The 18,663-nt window shown below is 37.0% G+C and overlaps 1 protein-coding gene across 4 annotated transcripts in view; it reads left to right on the top strand.

Annotated features, from left to right (window-relative positions):
* The window catches only part of CNOT6 (CCR4-NOT transcription complex subunit 6), a 70,066-nt gene that overhangs the window by 46,415 nt on the left and 4,988 nt on the right, over nucleotides 1–18,663 (top strand). For 3 of the 4 annotated variants that reach the window (XM_045069244.1, XM_013059679.2, XM_004758984.3), the window contains 8 exons: nucleotides 1,306–1,391; nucleotides 11,355–11,459; nucleotides 11,541–11,609; nucleotides 12,669–12,826; nucleotides 13,494–13,648; nucleotides 14,246–14,400; nucleotides 15,320–15,550; nucleotides 17,452–17,654. In XM_045069244.1, coding sequence (XP_044925179.1) covers nucleotides 1,306–1,391; nucleotides 11,355–11,459; nucleotides 11,541–11,609; nucleotides 12,669–12,826; nucleotides 13,494–13,648; nucleotides 14,246–14,400; nucleotides 15,320–15,550; nucleotides 17,452–17,654 — 1,162 coding nt within the window. The remainder of the gene's footprint in view (nucleotides 1–1,305; nucleotides 1,392–11,354; nucleotides 11,460–11,540; nucleotides 11,610–12,668; nucleotides 12,827–13,493; nucleotides 13,649–14,245; nucleotides 14,401–15,319; nucleotides 15,551–17,451; nucleotides 17,655–18,663) is intronic. The other variant, XM_004758985.3, reaches the window with a different exon arrangement.

Raw genomic sequence — 18,663 nt, forward strand, 5'->3', positions numbered from 1 at the left:
AGTTACCTAGCCAGGGCTGAGATACGATATATCTGAAATAATGAGTAAGAAACTATTAGCCTCCTGCCTGACACATATTTTATTTAATAAATGGTAATTGCTATTTATTTTATTATCTCTGATTTGTAGGGTAGATGGAACCTACCCAAATTCATTGTAAAGCTAATTTCCAGTTATTATGTTAATCCTAATGGAAAATCTTGCCCCATTTCATATTACTTTCTTTTTCTCTGATTCCACTGGCTTTTTTGCTGTCTTCTACCATTTGCTGTGTAGTAAAAAGGAATAAGAACTTGTGAGAGTTTCTTTATTGCTCCTAGTCCAGCTTTTTGACATTGTTTTGGGCTTAGTTACTTAGTATATACTATGACCATTTTAATCTCCTTAAAAGACCTCCTTTCCCATGTGATATATATGGAAATAAATAGGAACAAATTATTTAGAACTAGTTGTTCTGGTTCGGTTTATGGCCTCACCATTCATTGACCTCCGGTTCACTAAGTAATAACCAAGGTTCATTTAAATTCCAAGAACTAGGGGTTATAGAAGTAGTACTTATTCACATTTAAAAATTGACAAATAAAAGTTATTGGAGAAAATTGTGTCTCACTGTTGGGTCTTTTTTTTCCTACTGAAGATTCCTTTGATAGTTATAGTTATCTGTACCAAAAAAAGTCATTAAAATAACCATTGGCAGTTAATATAGCTGCCATTATTACTAAATTGAAATTTTATTTAGTTTGGAGAAGTATTAACAATAGACTTAGTTTTGTAGCTGTCATAAACTATTTTTAGTTGGTGCTACATGATCATTTTAATTCTCCTTTAACAATTCATGTGTTACTTTGTTTATCATTTTCACTTTCTTAAAACTGTGTGGTAGACTCCATGTGTGCTGGGTCAGTGCTGCTCCTGGGGTGGCATGTGGACTGTGCAGTTGCAGATGGTGTTGTCGGCCTACAGTGACATATGCAACATGTTAGAGTAGTTTTATATCTGTTGAATTTAATGCTCTTTAAAAATTAGGGCTTGTGTCTTGTTGGTCTGATTTTTTTTCTCATCTCATTTTTCTAATAATTCATTTTTTCATTGTGTTTTAAAAATGTATTGGTCTGTGGCAGTTTGAGACTATTTTGTTTTTTGTTTTTTACCATCTATTGTTTGTGAAGCACTGTACTAGACATTGGAATATGCAATACAGTTTTTTCATTCTTACAAGATTATATTCTTAGAAATCATATTGCTGATTTTAGCTATGAGTTAAAAGATAATATATCTTCTGACATGGAATTTGTATGTCCACAGGGAACTCCATTTAAATAACAACCTGTTACGAGTTCTACCTTTTGAGCTGGGAAAACTGTTTCAGTTGCAGACTTTAGGCCTGAAAGGTATGACTTCCTGTATTTGTGTTTCTTGGGGTTTGTATGTATGTCTTTGAGTCTAGAGAAGCCATAATAGGGCTTTCTTTTGCTAGGGGGTTGCAGGCTCACTCCTCCCCAAAATTCATCGGTTCCTTAGATATACCCCAGTGGTTTTCTTTCTTGTCCACCTGCAGACTGTCTGTTAATCTTTGTATTCTCCTTCACTCCTAGCCCAGCTTTGCTTTCTATCCTTTGTTTTGATCAAATCTGTGTTCTGATGATGCATTCCTGAAGTCATACTTTATTTCATCATACTATAAACAGCTTTTTTCCCCATTGTATTTAAACCTCAAAAAATGGAGACTCACAAAGTGCAGAAATCAATGAGTAAAAAATTTTTGAGCCATTTGGACCTGCTAGTAACAATCAGTTTTTGATCATTTTTTTAAGACTGTAGTTTTATGAGGACTTCATTACTCCATTAGAATTTGAGGGCATAATTGATCCATTGAGAACTATTGGGAAATATGTTTTTTAAAGCAGCAAGATTAAAAGTCATTTAATAAAATGTCATTATTTTTTTAATCACGTTAGGTGATTCTTTGCCAGTCTTGTATCCATCTTACCCTATAATAAATTCTTAAATTTATTTCACATAATGAAGTCTTTAAGAATTGTACTCTTTATTTCTTAAGTATATGTAAATAGTGGGGCACCTGGGTGGCTCAGCGGGTTAAGCCTCTGCCTTCAGCTCAGGTCATGATCTCAGGGTCCTGGGATTGAGCCCTGCATTGGGGTCCCTGCTCATTGGGGATCCTGCTTCCCTCTCACTCTCTGCCTGCCTCTCTGCCTACTTGTGATCTCTGTCTGTCAAACAAATAAACTCTTTAAAAAAAAAAAGGACATTAAAAAAAATATGTAAGTAGTAAAATTAGGTTTTTATTCCTATAAATTCATTTCATATCATAAAGATAACAGTAATTTCACAAAAACAAATGAAATGGAAAAACATAAATAATACCTCTACAGATGTATGTAAATCCATATTCAACAAGTATTAGCTTTACAAATGGTTCTTTGGAAAGTGTTTTTCTGTGTGGGCTGGATTTGGCTGAGGCTTCTTAAAATAGACGTCTGTAGATCTGTTCTGTCACCCTATGGTGAGCGTACTTTTGACATTTTCTTATTTTAACTTTGCAAAACAAAAATGTAAAACGTAGCAACATTTATCTGTATCCTGACGATAAGAATTAACAGTAGTGCGTCACTTTTGTCACCGTTTTCTAATGCAAAAGAAACAGGACATTACAGAGTATGAAAACCCTCTTCTTCAGGTCCCTTTCTCATCCCAGAGGCAGCTACTATTTTTATGTCCTCTTAGTAGTTTCAGGCTTTATAATCTTGCATTATTTATTTTACAAACCTTTGACTCTATTCATTTCTCTAAGGATTCACAAACTTTATTTGAAGTGAGGGTCATCAGTCATAGATTTTCACATTGAGTTAATGTATATGAAAGCCTTTGAAGTATTGGGGACGGGTAGGACAGTCTTTGAGGCACCTTAGTTTTTGAGGCTCCCTTGATCTTCCATTTCAGAAAAATCCTCTCATGTTTGACATCTAGGTTTCATGCTGCTTTCTCAGAAGGATAGTTTCACTGATTGTACCTTTCTTTGGACAAATCCTCTTTAGTTTTTAGAGCTCGCCTCAGCTCATTGTTAACTTCAGACAACCACTGATATGTTTTCCATTTATATAGTTTTGTTATTTCAAGAATATTATATAAGTAGAATCATGGTATATGTAACCTTCTGAGATTGGTTTTTTCCCCACTCAGGTTAATTCTTTGGTGATTCACACAGGTTTTTGCGTGTTTTGCTCCTTTATATTAATGAGCAGTGTTCTGTGGTATGGACATGTCATGGTTTGTTTAACTGGTTACCTGTTGAAGAACGTCTGGCTGGTGTCCAGTGTTTGGTTATTATGGATGAAGCATGAGCTGCGTACAGGTTCTTATGTGAACATAAGTGTTCATTTCTTTAGAAGAAGTGCCTAGGAATGCAACTGGCTCAGTCATATGTTAATGTCATGTTTAGTTTTTTAGGAATTGGCCAAACTGTTTTTCCAGGGTGGCTGTACTATCTAACATTTTCACCAATGATAAGTGAGTGATCCAGTTACTCGGAATTCTCACCAGCTTGGTATTGTCACTGTTGTTTTTTTAACCTTTCTGATAGATGTGTATTGATATCCTCAAGGTTTTTTTTTTTTTTTTTAATTTCCCTGTTAGCAAAAGGTATCGCACATCTTTGCATGTGCTTATGGGTCATCTCTATGTCATCATCTGTGGCATAGTTTTCTGTCTTGGTCATGTTCTATCCAATTGGACTCTTGGTTTGGGGAATCTGTAGTATATTCTAGATACTAGGCCTTTGTCAAATATGTGATTTGCAAATATTGTTTTCCCAGTTTGGAGTCTTCTTATCCACTTAACACACCCAGTTCCAGTGCTGGGAGGCTTTCCCCCACACCAGCAAGCCATTCTATGACAGCAGCTAGAGGTCCTATAATTCAGCTAAATTCTGACACTACCTACCCAAGGATAGCATCAGATTCTACAGCTAAAAGGGTCCAGTCTTACATGATGGCTCCTTGCCTGTGGTTCTGACCAAGGTTCCCACAAACCCCCTCTTGCATTCGATTAATTTGTTGGAGTGGCTCACAGTAATCGGGAAACCTGTTTACTCACAAGATTCCCAGTTTATTATAAAAGGATAGAACTCAGGAACAGCCAGATGGAAGAGATGCATAAGGCAAGGTATGGGGAGAGGGCACAGAGCTTCCATTCTCTCCAGATACGCCATTCTCCCTGAATCTCCATGTGTGCACCAACCTGGAGCCTCTTTGAACCCCACGCTTTTGAGTTTTTACAGATCCTTCATAACATAGGCATGATGACTGAGCCAACTTGCAGCCACCTTCCCCTCTGGAGTGAATGTTCCAGCTGTCAGTCATATGGTTGGTTCCTCTGTCAATCCAGTCTCCAGTCCTTAGGTGAAGTCTGAAAGTCACTTTCTTAACGTGACAAGAGACATTGTACAACTTCTTCTCTTAGGAAATGTTAATGGTTTTAGGAACTTTAGGAAATAAGGACCAGATATGTATTTCTTATTATAAGTCACAATATCACACAGGGTCTTGTATGTAGCAGAAGTTTTTAGTTTTGATGAAGTTGTTTATCATTTTTTCTTTTTATGGATACTGCTTTTTGCTGTCAAGTCTGAGAATGCTTTGATTAGCTCTAGAGCCCAGAGATTTTCTCCTGTCTTTTGTACTGAAGGTTTCATGGCTTGGGTGCCTGGGTGGTGCAGTCGGTTGAACGTCCCAACTCTTGATTTCAGCTCGGGTCATGATCTCAAGGTTGTAAGATAGAGCCCCACATCAGACTCTGGGCTCAGTGGGGAGTGTGCTTGAGATTCTCTCTACCTCTCCCTCTGTCTGTCCCCGCCCAAAATCAATAAATCTTTTTAGAAAAAAGTTTCATGGTTTTATGTTTTACATTTAAGTCTGTGATGTATTTGGAGTTAAAATTGAGCTAAAAGCAATGAGGATTAGTTGAAAGTTCATGCTTTAGTCTGACTGTCCAGTTGGTCTAGCACCATTAGTTGAAAAGTCTATCCTTGGTTGAATTGCATTTATACCTTTTCCCAAGATTAGTTGGACATATCTGTGTGGATCTATTTCTGGATTTTCTTTTTTCCATGTATGTATGTATGTGATGTATGTGTCTGTCCCTTTGCCAGTAGTTACTTGAAAGTTGAAATAGGATAGTTCAGTCTTGAAATAGAATAGACAGATTCCTCTATTATAGTTGTCTTTTTCAAAACATTTTAATCTGTTTTAGATTCTTTGCTCTTTGCTTTTCCATATACATTTAGAATAATCTTGTGTATAGTTACAAGAAATATTGCTGGGATTTTAATCAGAATTGTGTGAAACCTGGGATCAAATTGGGGAGAATGAATCTTCTCCATGAACATGCCATGTCTCTCCCTGTATTTAGAGCTTTGATATTTGTCTTTAGTATTTTGTAGTTTCTGGTATAGAAGTCATGTAAATATTTTGTTAGATTTATTTCTGGGTTTTTTTTTTTTGAGCAATTATAACTGATAATGTATTAAATTTTGCTGTCCCTGTGTACATTCCTGGGCATATAGAAATACAGTGGATTTTTTTTCTTTATCTATTTCATCTACCCTTCCATTCCTCGCCCCCCACCCCGTTCCCTTTGGCAACCACCCATTTGTTATCTGTGTTTAAGAGTTTGTTTGGTTGTTGTTTGCTTGTTCATTTGTTTTGTTTTTTAGAATCTGCTTATAAGTGGTTCTTTCTCTGTATGACTTATTTCACTTAGTATAATATCCTGCAGGTCAATTCATGTTGTAGCAAATGGCAAGATCTTTTTAAATTATTATTAATGACAGAGTAATATTCCATTGTATGTTTGTACCACATTTTTATCCATTCCATACTTGGGTTCTTCCATTTCTTGGTTATTGTAAGTAATGCTACAGACATAGAAGTGTATGTATCTTTTCGAATTGGTTTTGTATTTTTGTCTTGTATCCTCCACCCTGTTGAATTCATTTCTTGTTTTAGGAGTTGTTTTGTTTTGTATTTTTGTTTTTGTACACTTCTTGTTAAAATTTTTGGGAATTTTCTATGTAGTAGAAAATTATGTCATCTGCAAACGGGGATGATTTTATTTCTGTTTGTCACTGAGAGAGAGAGATAAGAAAGCACAAGCAGGCAGAGGGAGAAGCATGTTCCCTACTGAGCAGGGAGCCCGATGTGGGACTTGATCCCAGGACCCTGGGATCTTGACTTGAGCCAAAGGCAGACACTTAACCAGCTGAACCATCCAGGCTTCTCTTTTCTTGCCTTAATGTACTGACTAGAACTTCCAGCACTATGTTGAATAAGAGTTGTGAGAACAATCATCCCTCTTTTTCCTAATCTTTCAAAGTATTCTGTCTTCACTGTTAAGTATAATGTTAGCAGTAGGTATTTTATAGATTGTCTTTATCAATTTGAGGACATTTCCCTCTGTTCCTCCTTTTCTGGAGTTTTAAGTCATGAGTGGTTTTTTAATTTTTCCAGATGCCTATTTTGCATCAGTTGATATGATTATGTAATTTTGCTTCTTTACCCTTATAATTGATTTCTGCATCTTGAACCAGCCTTGTATTCCTAGAATAAATCCCACTTAGTCATGGTTCTGATTCTTTTTATTTATTGCTCACTGTTGTATGCTAATATTTTCTTAAGGATTTTTATTTATTTATTTTTTTTTAGCAAGAAAGAAACATACATGGCAATTTATTTATGTGAAGGTAGATGTTGTCCAGTGTTTTGTTTTGTTTTTTCTTTTTTTCTGATTTTTTTTTTTTTTCTCCATATGGGTGGGGTGTGGAACAGGCAGAAGAAAACAAATCTTGGTTTCCTTCTGGGTGGCACCTGTTCAAGTTTAAACCCCAGCAAGAAGCACTTATGTTCTGTTGCTGGGTAGTAAAGGCGTGATGTTTGAGCTTCTGCTGCCTCTGCCTTCCTGCCTCTGATCATGCAGGTGTCCTGAGATGGTCTTGCATTTACAGATAGCAAGATCTGACTCTCTTTTATGGCAGGACTCTGGATTTGTGAAGGATAAAATGATTAGGCTTTTTAATTGGGATTTTTCTTAATTTATCCAAATGCTTTATTATTTAGTAGGTTCCAGGGATACTCCTTTCTTAAGGATTCTTGATTCAATTAGATATTCAAGGGGTATTTGTCTTCAGTTTTATTTGTATGCTCACTGTCTGGTTTTGGTATCTAGGTAATATAAGCTTTATGAAATGAATTTGAAAGTGTTCCCTCATCTTCTGTTTTCTGAGAGTCTATAGAATTAGAGTTAATTCTTTAACTGTTTCCCAACAAAAGAGATTTCCCAACAAAACAATATGGGTCTAGAGATTTCTTTTTTGACAATTCTTGAGATTTTATTTACTTACTTATTTATATAGAGTGAGTGCGTGCAGGAGCAGGGGGACGTGCACAGGAAGGGAGAGAGAATCTCAAGTGGACTCCACACTGAGTACGGAGCCTGACGTGTGGCTGGATCCCACAACTCTGAGATCAGGACCTGAGCTGAAATTTAAGGGTCTGACTCTTACTTAGCACACTGAGCCACCCAGGTGCCCCTCTTTCATGGTAGTTTTTAAATTATGAATTCATCTCCTTTAATAGATATTTGGGCTATTTAAATTATTAGGTGAGTTCAGAGAGTTTGTATTTTTCAGGGAAATAGTCCATTCATATAATGTTGTTAAATTTAGGTGTGTAGAGTTGCTAATAGTATTCCCTTCTCCGTTTGATTTCTGTAGGGTTTGTGGTGATACCCCTTTCACTTTTTATATTGGTAATTTCTGTTGTCATTTACTTTGTCAGTTTTGGCAGAGATTTACTAATTTTATTGATCTTTTAAAAAAATTTCTTTGATTCCTATTCTTTAGTGCTTTGAATTCGTCTTTTTTGCTTTCAGTTACTTTATTCTTTCTAGGTTCTTAGGATTGGAGTTTAGATTATTGAATTGAGATTTTTTTCCTTTTCTAATGTATGCATTAGGTGCTCTAAATTTCCCTCTTGGCCCTGTGTTAGCTGTGTCCAGCCACAAATACTGATATGGTGTGTTTTCATTTTCACTAATTCAGTGCATTTTCCTCTTTGACCCATAGATTATTTAGAATTTTCTGAGTGTTTCCATATTTCCCTTTTGTCTTTCAGTACTGATTTTTTATGTGATTCCCTTGTGGTTGAAGAATTCTGTATGACTTGAGTTCTTTTAAATTTGTTGAAGTTTGGTGGTTTATGGCCCAGGGTGTTGTTTATACTAATTTATGTCCCTGGGGCCATGGACAAGAATATGTATTGTGCTGTTATTGGGTAGAATGATCTGTAAATCTCAACTGGATCCTATATATTAACCTAGTTAGTATCTGTTGGATTGATGGTGTTTGGAGTTTTTTTTCTCTGGTTCTGTCGTTGAGATGGGTGTTAAAGTCTCCCAGCGTAATTGTAGATTTTATCTCGTTCTTTCAGTTCTATCAGTTTTTGCTTAAAATATTTTTCAGTTCTGTCATTTTGTGAGCACATGTTTAGAATTGCTGTGTCTTCTCCTTTACAATAGGTGATGCCACTCTCTGTCTCTAGTAAATTTATTTTCTCTGAGATCAACTTTATATGATACTAATTAGACACTAATGCTTTCCTTTGATTAAGATTTTCATGACATCTTTTCCATCCTTTTCCTTTCAACCTGTTTATAGTGTTGCATTTGAAGTGAGTTTCTTGTGGAGAACATACATAACTTATCAAATCTATTAGTGCTGTCATTTTGAGTGAAATACAGAATCCCTAACTCTTTTTTTTTTTTAAAGATTTTATTTATTTATTAGTCAGAGAGAGAGAGCGAGCGAGCGCGAGCGTGCACAAGCAGGCAGAGTGGCAGGCTGAGAGAGAAGCAGGCTCCCCGCTGAGCAAGGAGCCCGAAGCGGGACTCTATCCCAGAACCCTGGGATCATGACCCAAGCCGAAGGCAGCAGCTTAACCAACTGAGCCACCCAGGCATCCACTCCCCCCCCCTTTTTAATAGATTTTTATTTATTTACTTATTTAGAATCCCTAACTTTTTAAGACTTCCCATTTAGTCCCTGTTTATAGTATCATTGTCTTAAATATTTTCTATACCTATATTTAGAACCACACCAGTATTACAAAAATATTTTAATGGCTGAACATAAGTCAGAAAGCTTAAAGGAAGGAAAGCCTATTATATTTGCCCCCTTCTGAAGACCACAGTCTTTTTTTCTTTTCTAGTGTTCCAAGGTTCGTTCTTTCATCATTTCCTTTGTATTTAGAGAACTCCTGATTGTTTTAGGATGGATCTGCTGGCAATAGGTTCTCTTAGTTTTCTGTGCTCTGAGAATGTATTTATTTTTTCTTCCTTCCTAAAGGCTGTTTTCACTGGGTATTGATTCTGGGTTGCCAGTTCTTTTCTTTCAGTGCTTAAAAATCTTGTGCCACTTCCCTTTGACCACTGTGGCTTGTGATGTGAAGTCTGCTGTGATTCAGAGTGTGTTCTCCTTAGAGGTAGGGTGTTTTTCTCTGGCTGCCTTCAAGAGGTTTTCTTTTTCTTTAGTTTTCAGAAGTTTAATTATGGTGTGGCTTGCTGTGCATTCTTCTAAGTGTGTCCTGTTTGGATTTTATCAGACTCTTGGATCCACAGGTTTATTTTTCTTTCCAAATTTGGGGGATTTTTCAGGCATTATTTCTTTGAGTACTGTTTCAACTCAGTGCTTCTTGTTCTGTGCTTCTACCCTTAGAATTCTGTTGTGGTCCCACATGTCCCGGAGGCTCTGTTCATTTTTTTTGCAGTTTTCTTTCTGTTGTTCAGATTAGGTAATTCTTACCGTTCTTTGTTTCACTGATTCTTTCCTCTGACTCTCTGTTTTGCTGTTGAACACATCCACTGAACTTTTATTTCATGTATTCTGTTTTGCAGTTTTAATATTTTCATTTTCAAAAACATGTTTTGTTCATTTGCCAAAACTTTTTCTTTGCCGAGTCTTCCTGTTTTTTTCATTTATTTCAAATATGTTTTTGCTATTTCTCATTAAAGCATTTTTGTCATGACTGCTGCATTTACATCAGATCATGCTAATGTTTTTGTCATCTTGGTGTTGGACTTTCCCTTAGTTTGAAATCTTCTTGGTTCTTGGTATGATGAGTGATTTTTACTTGAAACTGGGCATATTCAGATTACATTATGATACCCTGATCTTACTCAACCTTTTCTTTTTGCTGGCTTTCTCTAAAACTGCTCTGGCAGGGAAAGTAAGGGGGCAACATCTTTGAAAATATTTTTTCATTTGGAACAGTAAAGATCTTACAGTTACTTTACAATGATTTATGAATCGTTTGTTTTCTTAAGTCTATAAAATTTATTAGTGGAGCTGTGGCATCCAGAACAATATATCCCCCCCCTTGTGTGGCATGGGTAGGAACTTCACTGTCCAAAGCAGTTCATTGTACTGTTAATTTTCGAAGGCACGTAAGAAATCCTTCTGAGAGGATTTGAGACTCTTGTAGATTCATGTAAATGATTGCTCTTGCTTTCATTTTTGGTACTTCGGAAACCGTTACTGAATTTACAGATGGCACACAGCCCCGGGGTTTTCCCCTTTCCTTAATGACTTAGTCTTAAGCCAAAGCCAAATCTGTCCCATCTTGGTTATTACTTTATTTAGTAGAATTTTTTTTTTTTAAGGATTTTATTTATTTATTTGACAGAGAGAAATTACAAGTACACTGAGAGGCAGGCAGAGAGAGAAGGAAGCAGGCTCCCTGCTGAGCAGAGAGCCCGATGCGGGACTCGATCCCAGGACCCTGAGATCATGACCTGAGCCGAAGGCAGCGGCTTAACCCACTGAGCCACCCAGGCGCCCTATTTAGTAGAATTTTTTAAAGACTCTAAGTGCCAACTACATTTGTCATTAGGATATCTCCTTGTTAGCTTTGTTGCATTCTTAAGTTTTGATTCGCTGATTCGTTATAGTGGCTCTCTTTTCCCTTGTCTGTCCCTCCTTCCCACTCTTCCCCTTCTGGTTTCACTGGGGTTTGATCATTGTAAAAGTGTTGTTGAGGCAGGGCCAGATACAGAGCAATGTTAGGTCTCTTCTACATTGACATCAATCCACAATAATCATTTTCTGGCTACTTCTTTAGAACATGATATGAGTCATTTTTATTCTTCTCTTCAAAAACTAGTAAAATATTTCCTCTGGTTTGGTATATTACTAGTAACTATATACATTGTTATGGTTGATCTGATAATTTTGGAATACTTTGTTGCCTTTCTTGGTTTCATTTTACCTATTTAAAAAATACTTCCAGGAAATCCACTTACCCAGGATATATTGAACCTCTATCTGGAACCAGATGGAACAAGAAGGCTACTGAACTATTTGCTTGATAATTTGGCAGGTACTGCAAAAAGAAGTAAGTGGTTATTTGTTCAAACAATTTTTTTAGGAAGATGGATAAGAATATTGCTTAATTTTGTGTTTTATATTCAACTAGTTTCAACAGAACAGCCACCTCCAAGATCTTGGATTATGTTGCAAGAACCAGACAGAACAAGGCCAACTGGTTAGTAGCCTTATATTTTTTTAACTTATTTTTACTTGGTATTATAAATCTAACAGTGTTGTTGGCGTGGGTTAGATTACAGGCTGTGTTATAGTTGAATGCTTAGGATTGATTTGGTTTGAGAGATTATAATAAAGACTTAATTGTTACTTAGTTGGCCTCTCTCCTATGCCATAGGGATGCTGTGGAGCAGTGCTTCTCAGGGATTTTCATCCCCCAAGGGACACGTAGCAATGTCTGGAGACATTTTTGGATTTTCACAACTGGGGAAAGTGCTACTGACATCTCATGGTTAGAGATCAGAGATGCTGCTAAGCATGCTACCTCGCAGCACTGCCCCACCCGCACTCTCCACAGCAAAGAATTTACCCACCTGTAATGTCAGCAGTGCCACTGTTGAGAAGCTTCACTCTGAAGTACTGAGCAAACCCATTTATTATAATAAATACAGCAAAATCTTTACACTGCAAGTTTCCAAACCCTAGTATATTCCAAATGTCTTCAATACTACAGAATTGTAAGATAGCCCAGACACTTACTTGAGAGAGAAATTGAACTAAATGGCCTGTGATGTCCTTTTAACTTGTGTGAAAATAGTTTGAGAATTACATGATGTGTATAACAGGATTTGGTCTATGATTCCTCTTTCCTTTCATATGAATTGATTGTTGCTCTGTAGAAGAAACTTACCCATGCCTATTAAGAAAACTGTCAATTTTCCACATTCTGCATTAGCACTTAGCAGAGTGATGGAGGGAGTACAGATGCGATGAACCCTGATCTTAGAGACAGAGAGGCTCAAGACCTTAGTCTTTTAGCTTCAAACCTTCTGTGGGTATCTCTATAGCAGATAACACATCGTATTATAATTTGTTCAGCTATCTCTCCTTCCTTATTCAACTTTATTTATATCCGTTATGTCTGGCATATAGTAGCTTTTCAGTGGATATATATTGAGTGAATAAAGTCAAACTTAGCATCTAAGTGAAAACGATTGAAATTAATTGTGTTTTTTTTTTCTGCCACGTGTGTGAATAAGTAAAGTTATCTTTCCTACAGCCTTGTTTTCTGTCATGTGCTATAATGTTCTTTGTGATAAATATGCGACCCGGCAGTTATACGGCTACTGTCCATCTTGGGCACTAAATTGGGACTACAGGAAAAAGGCCATTATTCAAGAAATTTTGAGCTGCAATGCTGATATCATAAGTCTTCAGGTAAGTCATTTACACAAGAATTCGTATAAATTGCCTAGATGCCCCAATGTTGATAAGCAAGGGACAAATTGGGAACACATTACCCTGACACATTTGAAGTTCTGGCTCAGCAATTCTTAAAATAATTGGCTCTGTTTTTAGCGAATCCTGGGAGTGTTCACTACCTGCTTTGTTTTGCACCATTGTACTGCCAAGTGAAGCAAATGGGTTAATTTGGGTTTTCATCTTTCCCTCTCAAATGCCCTCACACTGTTTTTAATTGGGTGGCAGAGTTACTGAAATTGCGGCATTGTCAAGGTATAGTTTTGCTTTGCTGTCAGCAGTAATAGAATAATTAGGGGATAGTGGCAAGTGCATCGAACCTGATGCTCAGTAACTTTGAGGTCTCAGTCCTGCTCATAATTTACACAACCTTGGGCAGGTCACTGTTCTGCAGTTAGAATCTGCGAAGTTCTTCCTCTCTCTCTGATTCTTACTCCCCATCAATTCTAAAATACAAGAAAATACACACACATCGACGTGTATGTATATCGAAGAGACGTTGCATTCCTTATTCTGCAAATTAGTCCTTTGAAATTATTTCAGCCCCTCAAACTGTACATGTAAAGTTAATGCATAGGACTCATTTTTGTCTTATGAAATAACTTTGCCATTTGCAATTTTTCAGGAGGTTGAAACAGAACAGTATTACAGTTTTTTTCTGGTAGAACTGAAAGAACGTGGCTATAATGGATTCTTTAGTCCTAAATCTAGAGCTAGAACAATGTCAGAACAAGAAAGAAAACATGTCGATGGCTGTGCAATATTCTTCAAGACAGAAAAGTAAGTCATCTTATGTTCGAAACAAAATTTCTCAGTATTTGCAGGTAGTCAGGGGTGTGGAAATTAGTTGGCAGACCGGAGAGTGAAGCATTGTATTATTACTCAGTAAAACAACACTGTTGATTTAAAGGGTTTGGTTTGGTTTTGAAGCATCAGAAGTGATCTTGTTTTGGAGACTCGTTGAAAGTGCTGCTGTTTCTTCAGGTGTTCACTAGGGTTTAACTCCAATTGTTAATTGAAACACCTCGTAATTAACATTCCCTCTAGGATGGTAGAGGGATTCTTTTCTTTGGAAAAGAATTATTTTAAAATTACAAGATGGAATATTCCAATATGAAACTTAAGCAGAAGATGACTACATTATCTTAAGTTGTAAAAGTATTTCAGGATATTATCTGTATCAGTAACAGACTGAGAACAACTTGAAACGGATGTGGGAAGCTTGGTGTGAAGTGTGGAGGATTTTCTATAATGTGATTTACATGCCTTCATATTTGTTAAGGAAGTTTGGGAAAACCGCATTTCCCACAAAGTTAATACCTTGGTATTCCCAATTCTATATGTGTGTGTGTGTGTGTGTTTTTGTTTGTGTTTTAGATTTACTTTGGTTCAGAAACACACTGTTGAATTTAATCAGCTAGCAATGGCAAATTCGGAAGGGTCTGAAGCTATGCTGAACAGAGTCATGACAAAAGATAACATTGGAGTTGCAGTACTGCTAGAACTTCGAAAGGAATTGATGGAAATGTCATGTGAGTGACCTTTTCACTTCCTGTAAAATTGACCTCCAAAATTTAACAGAAAGCAGAACATTTGTTATGTATTAATAGTCTTGTCTAACACCTGAAGAAACTCAGTGAGAATTTAAGTCATTTCTAAAATGCCGTTTCCCTTTTTCTCCACCACAAAGCTTAAGATGAGAAAGCAGAGCCCAGAAAAGTATTTCAAACTTTGGAAGGCATAAAGCCAAAGGAAAAACGTGGTGGTTTTTTTTTTTCTCCCAATAATTTTTTACATAAAAGAAATGTTGAAGTGAATATTAGTTAAAATAACTGCTCAGAGAGAACTCCATCCCCTCCTATAATTTCTTGGCAGCAAGGATACTCTGTAAGCTAACTTGTATTCCTGCCCTACTTGTAATCATTATTTTAAATGTTTTGAGTTTTGGATAAATGGACCATTTATTTCAAATGGAAAGTACATTTAGGGCGACCATCATGCTGAGAACTGAAACTTGTGTCACTCGAGGAACAGTTGGGACTGGAGATGTTTAACCTGAAGGAGAGAAAATAGAGATGAAACTTAGCACCTGTATTAAGTGTAAGAAAAAGGGTGTAGATTTAACTTTATGAGATTCAGTTTAGGACATCAATGAAGCCAGCAGTTTCAAGGAGACAACTGTTTAAAAGTAAAGCTGTCCCAAATAGAATGGACCATGTGTGTTCACGTAGTGCATGCCTTCCGTCAGACTGTTTAAGCAGAGCTCAGAGGACTGTTGCTCAGGTTTGTGTATGGTATATTAGTCATCAGGGGCGTGGTGGTTAGGGAGAGTTTAGGATCCTTTTTTGTTCCTGAGACTGAGATACACTACTTGCTTTCAGATCCTGTGAGAATATATGGGCTGATGGGCGGGTTTTGTCTGTCTCTTTGTTTTCTTTTTACCTACTATAGCTGGAAAGCCACATCTTGGAGCAGAAAAACAACTTATTCTTGTGGCTAATGCTCATATGCATTGGGACCCTGAATACTCTGATGTGAAGTTGGTTCAAACTATGATGTTCCTCTCAGAAGTGAAGAACATTATTGATAAAGCCTCACGAAACCTCCAGTCCAGTGTATTGGGAGAATTTGGAACTATTCCACTGGTGTTATGTGCAGATCTTAATTCTTTGCCAGATTCTGGTAAGAAAAGATATTTTATATAGAATGCTCTTTTTTTTTTTTGGACTTAAAATGTTGTCGTAATATATTGTTTTTGGTAATTCCAAATTTAGTCAAAACGAAAATTCAGCTTATAGCAGCAGCTATGAATCAGGTTTAACATTTTTTGTGTGTGTAGCAGGGAGACTGTTTTGGAAACGAAATGATGTTATGAAAACCTAAGGGGGGGAAATTAATCATCTTTGATAAGCATGTAGTTGATAACTTGAAATAACTTGTTAAAGAACATATGATTATATTTCATTATCCCCAAGTCACGTATAATCCAGACTCTGAGAAGGTTATTAAGATAGCTTCTCTGGGATTCCAGCATGTAGTAACAGGATGTGATGTAAATGGTTCTGTACAGGATCTTAATATTGGTGGGCCTGGGGCGCCTGGGTGGCTCAGTTGGTTGAGCGACTGCCTTTGGCTCAGGTCATGATCCAGGACTTCCAGGATTGAGTCCTGCATCGGGCTCCCAGCTCCTTGGGGAGCTGACCTTCTCTCTATGCTCTCTCTCACTCATTCTCTCTCAAATAAATAAAAAATCTTAAAAAAAATAATTAAAAAAAAATATTGCTGGGCCTGATGCCGCTACACCTTAGGTGGAAATTGAGATCCTTTGTTTACACAGATCATGCTAGCACTGTGAACAAAGAAAGAACTGGGATCTTGATTTTTATTACAATGTAGAAGAATACAGAAAGGCTTATTCTTGAGTACTTTCCCATTGGATAGTACAGTGACCAAAACCATAGTTCTTGTATTATCAGATTAAGTATTCCCTTTTTGTGTTTCAACTCCTCATTTATATTTTGTCATTTGCACAAAGTACTTTTCCAAGCCCTTGCACATGTGCCCGAGCATGGAAGTACAGTCACATTTGGAGTGGTTCAGTTCACTAGCAGTTCATTGCCATTATGATGGATGAGAGCCAGGGGGAAGATAAAAACTGTTAAAATTTGTTTTCAGGGCAGGTAAAGATATCTGAGATCCATAATTCTTCAGGCCATCTCAGCCAGCTCTCTCGGGTTCACTGCTGCTGAAGCAGGGGGGATGTTCTCTGGCAGTTTCTCTGCATGTGTTCTGCCTTCTGTTTAACTACAGAGTATCTGAGGGGCAAAGACAGACTCTAGTCAAATAATACATACTAAGCCTCATTTCATTGTTAAAAAAAAATAGTATTTAACACATGGGAAAATGTCCAACTTTGCTAACTAATTAAATGAAAAGTAAAATAACTATTTTCAGAGCCCACTAACTGGTGACATTCTCTTCCATAGTTGGCAGTATGTATAATGGCACATTTAATCCTAATCTTGGCATTTTACACCGAGTAAATAACTCAACATAGGCAGAAACTTAGATACCAAGATTTTAATTAGGAAGTTAATTTCTTTTTAAAAAGTAAAAACAAGGGGCACCTGCGTGGCTCAGTGGGTTAATTGTCTGCCTTGGGCTCAGGTCATGATCCCAGGGTCCTGGGATTGAGCCCCCTGTCGGGCTCCCTGCTCAGTGGAGATCCTGCTTCTCTCTCTGCCCTCCTCCCTCCCCTGCTTGCTCTCCCTCTAGTAAATTAAATAAACTCTTTTAAAAAGTAAAAACAAGCTGAATTTAAAAAGAAAATAAAGAACTAGTTCAACAAATATGAAAGACCAGCACAGCAAAATATAAAATATTTAGTACACTAGGATCAAAACCATGTAAAAATGGACTTAAGATAACTTCTGGGCAATGTAAAAAAACCCAAAACAAAACAATAACAAACATTTTAGAAAGGGGCAGTGTGTGGTTTAAAGTATTTACTATTACATATTTTCAGTTTTGTACACTGCATATTATACTTGACAGTGAACAAAGTACCTGTATTTTTGTTATAGGTGTTGTAGAATATTTAAGCACCGGTGGAGTAGAAACAAATCATAAAGACTTTAAGGAACTGAGATACAATGAAAGTCTTACAAATTTCAGCTGTAATGGGAAAAATGGGACAACCAATGGAAGGATCACGCATGGTTTCAAGTTGAAGAGTGCCTATGAGAGTGGCCTGATGCCTTATACAAATTACACGTTCGATTTCAAGGTGACTTTTGAGATTGAGAAACTTTTTAAACCTCCATTTTTTGGGAGAGTCTTGTAACTTTATTATGTCTTTGAAATGTGGATGTGTGTTGAGACCTAAAGTAAGCCATCTTGAATTCAATGGCAGCAGTATTCTCTTATTACTCTTCTGTGATTGGTGTCCCGTTCCTACTTGATAGTTACCCCTTAGAACCATTTCCAGGGTAAGAAATTGGATGAAATAATGATCGTAAATCCTGAGTTTAACTGTCATGGTTTGGGGGCAGTTAACGTTTCTTATATGCTCATTGCTAACTAAGCTGTTCGGAAAGTACCATCATATCTAATTTGGTGTCCATTGGAGTGACGTATTTCATCTTTCATATTTTAATTTAACTGAAACTGTACTCCCTGAATGTCAAAATGTGGTTTATATTAGCCATTTAAAAATATATCTTCTATTTATATGCCCTCAGACACAGTTAACGGCTTACAATATGGAGTCTTGCTGTAGTGCTTCTCCTCTTTTTTAATACCAGTGGTTGTTTTGGACTGCATTCATCTGTTCTTTTAACCATCTTTTGCATTTCTGCTCTTGATTCTTAGTTTCTAAACTCCTGGAAAAAGAATCATTCAGGTTAGGTAGTATGTTAGAATGTTAAATACTAGTGCTAACTGGGTCTTAATTTCAGAGGGGAGGGCTGTTAGACTTCTTTGAGAAACTTGAAAAGGTTGAAGTTTTTTAAATTTGACTTTGGAGGAGGCACAGTGCTGTAGATAATGATTTAACCCTGGGAACAGATGAGTATGTGGAGATGGAGAGAGGCTGGAGCAGACTCTGGGCAAAAGGAACATGTAAGTGACAGAAGAGGGGCCAGAGAGAGGAGGTAAACCGGGACAGTGTAGGAGCCCAACTGCCAAGGCAGGAAGGCCTTTCTGGGGAAGAGAAGCATGCCTTCAGCTTCCAGAAGCTGTGGGTAAGAGATGCTTCACTGGAGAGCTAGGCACAGAGACAAGAATGTGGAGAGGCA

Source organism: Mustela putorius, unplaced genomic scaffold (genome assembly GCF_011764305.1).
Source record: "Mustela putorius furo isolate JIRA1106 unplaced genomic scaffold, ASM1176430v1.1 tig00003923_pilon_pilon_pilon, whole genome shotgun sequence".
Classification (NCBI taxonomy): domain Eukaryota; kingdom Metazoa; phylum Chordata; class Mammalia; order Carnivora; family Mustelidae; genus Mustela; species Mustela putorius.